At 45.8% G+C, this 4773-nt stretch overlaps 1 protein-coding gene across 1 annotated transcript in view; it reads left to right on the top strand.

The window, feature by feature from the left end:
* Positions 1-3443: 3443 nt before the first annotated feature.
* The window catches only part of Pmar_PMAR011613 (conserved hypothetical protein), a gene marked incomplete at both ends in the record, with an annotated part of 4120 nt that continues 2790 nt past the window's right edge, over positions 3444-4773 (top strand). Inside the window, 3 exons of the mRNA XM_002773720.1 lie at positions 3444-3962; positions 4041-4124; positions 4159-4276. Coding sequence (XP_002773766.1) covers positions 3444-3962; positions 4041-4124; positions 4159-4276 — 721 coding nt within the window. The remainder of the gene's footprint in view (positions 3963-4040; positions 4125-4158; positions 4277-4773) is intronic.

The raw sequence follows: 4773 nt of genomic DNA, 5'->3' as shown, positions 1-4773 counted from the left end.
TGGTCAACTACAAGTGTTAGTAACAATATGAAAATCGCGGGAGGAAATTTCGACACATTTATTCTCGTGAATCATCTCGAAATTGCGGGTGAATTCCTATCATTAAAAAGGAAATCCCCCAGCAGTAAAACAGACATATTCCTCCAACTGCGAACAAAAACATCAAAAATATATTATTCGTTCCTCACACTTCTTCCCGAAGTGGTCGACCCGGTAGAGGCGCTCATAGAGGATGAGATCCAGCGAGGGTTTATACGGGAGCTAAGCCCTGGGGAGGCCACCGAAGACGGGAGAGACTGCGTTCGACGAGCGGCCATTCCGAAAGGAGAGACCTTCGCAGATGGCGTGAGGATAATCGAGGACTATCGACGCAACAACGTCAAGAAAAAGGCCAACATACCCAATAGCACTCATTGGCCAAACATTAGGAGTTTACGAAGGAAGCTGGCAGCCGTCTCAGACAAGTGGTCTTCTGAAGAATTCAAAGACCGGAAGGTTGATCTGCGAGGCGCGTATAGAGCAGTTGGAGTGCATCCAGTCGAGCGGAAGCATCTAAGCTTCGTACCCACAAAACTGGAAGCACCCAATTCTTCGAGAATATTTCTATTACTGGATTCTTCAACTGGAATTTCACCCGTGATATGAAGAACGCTAGTGAAGAATATATTTCATGACTAGTACATATCGCGAATATCGCGTTTTTCACGGGGTATGACGCCACTTCACGAAGAACGGGCGAAACTCCACTGCTTTCAGCATTTACTATAATCAGAAGGATAGTTCAGCAGTCCTAACCTGTTTTCAGAACTCGTTCTCGAACTGCATTCATCGGAAAGAGTTGATATATATCGCAATTTGAGATTTTCAAGTCCAGTTCCCACTGGGGATCGCTCGGAGCGATCATTACGGATGCTAAAGTACCCAAAGTCGTTCGCAAGTACATGAAAACATCCTATGACATCTGCCTATTCGGGGCGTCAGACCTTCTTCCTATGTGCTGTGATCGTTTTGTCTGTGTGAGACTCGAAAATAATATTCCGGAAGGTTTCAATGCTGCCATGATGGCAGTGCCATCCGTACGGGCAGCTTAGAAGACGGCCGCATCGACAGCGGAGGAGAATTATTTGACCTATTGCTCACAATGTCTAGCTCCTACAAACGCCTTCTTCAGCAAGACTTGCCACATGGGTCCTCAGCCCACATCCTTTGCCAATGCCAATAATTGTGACGTTGGCCTTGCTCGCTGTGTGACTCCTGGGCAGCATTATTATGTCACGAGCTCATCCCGTCCGTGACGGACGGTCCGTCGAGAACTCTTGATGCAGCGACGGTAGTTTCTTGAGGATGTAGAGGTAAGAGAAGCGTTGAGGACTGGTTGCGACAAGTCTGTTCAATCTACGAAGTCAAGTTTATCCGTACGCTGTGGAATTCGCCCGGTATGTGGACAATGTCCACTGGACATGCATTCTCTCAATGTACTGCCAGTCGGGGGAATGCTATCCTGCCTGCCTCGTGATGAGGGAAGTGAGAGAAAGAGCAGAAATTAAACAAACCACAGTACGGCCAGCCGGTTGTTTTTCCGGTTGCACCTCGCGGTACGAAACCTCTCACCCGTATCGGGCTCAATGTTCGTTCCACGCCAGATACATCAGCCAAGATTGTCCACGGACGAAAGAGACCGTTCGACTTCCTTCAAGAAGTCTAAGGCACTCGATGTGCACCCAACCTTCTTGGACCCGCCACCGCAAGCTAGCGCGAGTTCGAGAAGTCAACCAGAGATTATTCATGATGACTTTGACATTGACCAGCCACCACAAACTAGCGCGAGTTCCACGAGTCCAACTTCTCCACAGCACAGCTCGGCAAAACCAACACTCTAGATATACAGCACTTCTAATGTAATAATTAGGGATAGACGGTCTATCATAGACCGGTTATTATATCAAACCTTCGTACAGTACGAATCATACTCATCAGTTACAGTAACTGAGTTACTGTTCGACTAAGTGGCTCCTTCCGGATCAATTTCACACGTCTTGTACCACAGAAATAACGACCCTAGTATGATATTACCGCACTAATCGTATCCTATTAACAGTATCTAATAGTATCCAAGTACCCCTGGTTTGTCTCGTGTGCCCGTAGTCTTCCTGATGTGTCTGAACTTCCCAAGCAATGTTTCAGATATCTTAACTCCTGCGTTCACTTCTTTGACGACATATTCTGCATTATCTAAAAGATTGAATACGGTCATGCCAGCCAGCTAGCATGCTGAATACTGCATGTGCTTAAAGTTACCACTGGTAATGTGTGTATTTTCAACACCTGCATGTGTTGAAAATGACCACTACTATTGTGGATAATTTCAACACCTGGACGTGTTGAAAATGAAAGTGTTTAAATAACTCCACGCTTTCCAGAGTGTTACAAACTACCACTTTGTGGTAACAATAACTACACATGTGTTCAGATTACTCATATGTTGGAAATGAAAGTGTTTAAAAAAATTATTCACCCGCGGTCAGGCTGGTATCTCCAGATCTGTCGAAATGTGGCCTAGCGAGGGGGGTGTTCTTTGCTAAGAGAAAAAGAGGCCTAGTCTGCGAGTTAAAGGAGTCGATCGACTCCGCTTGAGTACCGATTAAGCAGTGTTGGATCGCGGGTCGCCTCAAGCAAGAATGGAAAGCACGTCTACGACTGGATCTCCAGTGGCTCCTAAATGACTCTGCTGGGGGGGTCTCTTTGGGAGCTTCTCTCTAGCCACTAACTTAGTGGCACTAAGTGACCAAGTGACCGTCACTTGAGAGCTGCGAGTTCCCCTAGTTAGCCGGTGGCTCTAGATCAGAATCCTGAGGAGGATAGGGATACCCCCTGGGTTTCCCTAAAACCACGACCTCTGCTGCTGCAGGAGGGAGTCTGTCCGAGAGACCCAAGGGGAGCAGGTGCGAGTATTGCCTCTTCAAGTAAGACTCAAGGCAAGGAGGATCACACATTTTATCGAATTTTGCTCTGGCTCAATCCAACCTGAGCAATCGGGTTTTAGGAGGGGTATGTCTGCCGAGCAACAAGCGTGTGCTTTTTCCCAATATCTGGAGGATGAAGTTCAGATGAATAGAGCAGTGGTTACGGTTTTTCTAGATGCTACCTCTGCATACGATTTTGTACGACATGATATACTTTTGGCTCGGTTAGGCAGTATCGCTACTCCTCCTAGATTATGGAGGTGGTTGAGGGATTTCATCAAGGGTAGGATCGTACATACATTATGGGGTACTTCTTGCTCCAGCAAAAGAATAATACGAAGGGGAGTGCCTCAAGGATGCTCTTGCAGTCCTGTATTATGGCTCGCATATATGTCCCCTTTGATATCCTACTTATGGGATGCAGAGGTTGACGGTGTGTTTTTCCGTACCTTTTGTTTAGCGGATGATGTGTGTATTACAATGTCGGTGAAGACTTCGGATTTTGATAATAAGCTCTTTTTGATGCAAAAACTGCTCGACGGTGCTCATGACTTCTTCACTACTTCTTCTATCAAACTGAATGCAAATAAATCCGCCTTAGTTGTTTTTTCAACTAATTATCGTATTCGTAATAAAGATGTAGACTTATATATTGGTCCCGAACTAGCACCGCGTACACATGATCAACGTATGCTCGGTCTTCACGTTGATGAGGCTCTTACGTACGCAAAACATTGCGATATATGGCAGAAGAAGGTCTATGCTCGCGTAAAAGTTCTGAATCATATAACTTCTAGATCGTGGGGTACCGGAAATAATGCTATAAAGCAGCTGGCAGACCAATTTATCATGTCCAGCGCTTTGTATGCGTCACCGGGATTCTATGGCGTTGTGGGCAATAAGAGGAGCTTCTCTAAACTTCAGACTGGGTATAATGCGATACTCCGAGTCATATCGGGCTGCTTGAAGATGACGAAGGTTAGTAAATTGCCTGAGATCGTGGGCTGGGAAGACTTAGCAAGAAAAGTATCTCGCCGAGCAGCTCACTTAGCACATTCAGCACTCCAACACTCTCAGTCATCTCCAGCGAAGCAAGCTCTTTTACACCAAGCTGAGAAGAAGAAGAAGAAGCGGCTGAAGAGGAGACTCTCCTCAGGAGAGGTTGGCGAGAACTATCAGAAGAATTCCTTCCTAGGAGCATGTATCATCTGATAGTATCAGACAATGGAAATGGAAATGGATGGAATGGCAATGGAAGTATCAGACTGATACTTCCATTGCCATCGAGGATTGCTCCGTGGATGTTTATAAGGGTAGTTTTCTCGGCTACATCATGTTCACGTGCGGATAATGATATATTGAGAAGGAACAAAGCTCTATCCTTACTCGATAGAGTGAGGAACCGGATGAAAGAGTATGCGAATATCGGTTGGGAGGCTTGGTCTGATGGATCAGTAGATGCTGAATCGGGCCATGGAGGAGCTGGTGGTGCGGTTTGGAGATATTCGTTCGACACTATTGATGATATGAGTTTCCCTTTATTGGAACCTGTGTGGAAGGATAGAATTCCTGCAGGAACTTTAGCCTCATCATACTCTGCAGAGATTCTAGCAGTTCAGAATTGTGCCAAATACTTCATTCAACAGAAGGTGGATGTTACCAGCACAGTCCTGTTTGTTAGTGATTCGTATTCTCTCTACACAGCACTACAGGGTGATCCTTATAGTTTGACTCCAGATATTATTCCGCTTTGGAGGTTGATACATCAAATATCGTGTGCTGTAGCTTCCTGTGAGTTTGTATGGGTGAG

This window comes from Perkinsus marinus (assembly GCF_000006405.1).
Source record: "Perkinsus marinus ATCC 50983 genomic scaffold scf_1104296958712, whole genome shotgun sequence".
In the NCBI taxonomy this organism is placed as follows: domain Eukaryota; phylum Perkinsozoa; order Perkinsida; family Perkinsidae; genus Perkinsus; species Perkinsus marinus.
This window is presented reverse-complemented; position numbering and strand designations above follow the sequence as displayed.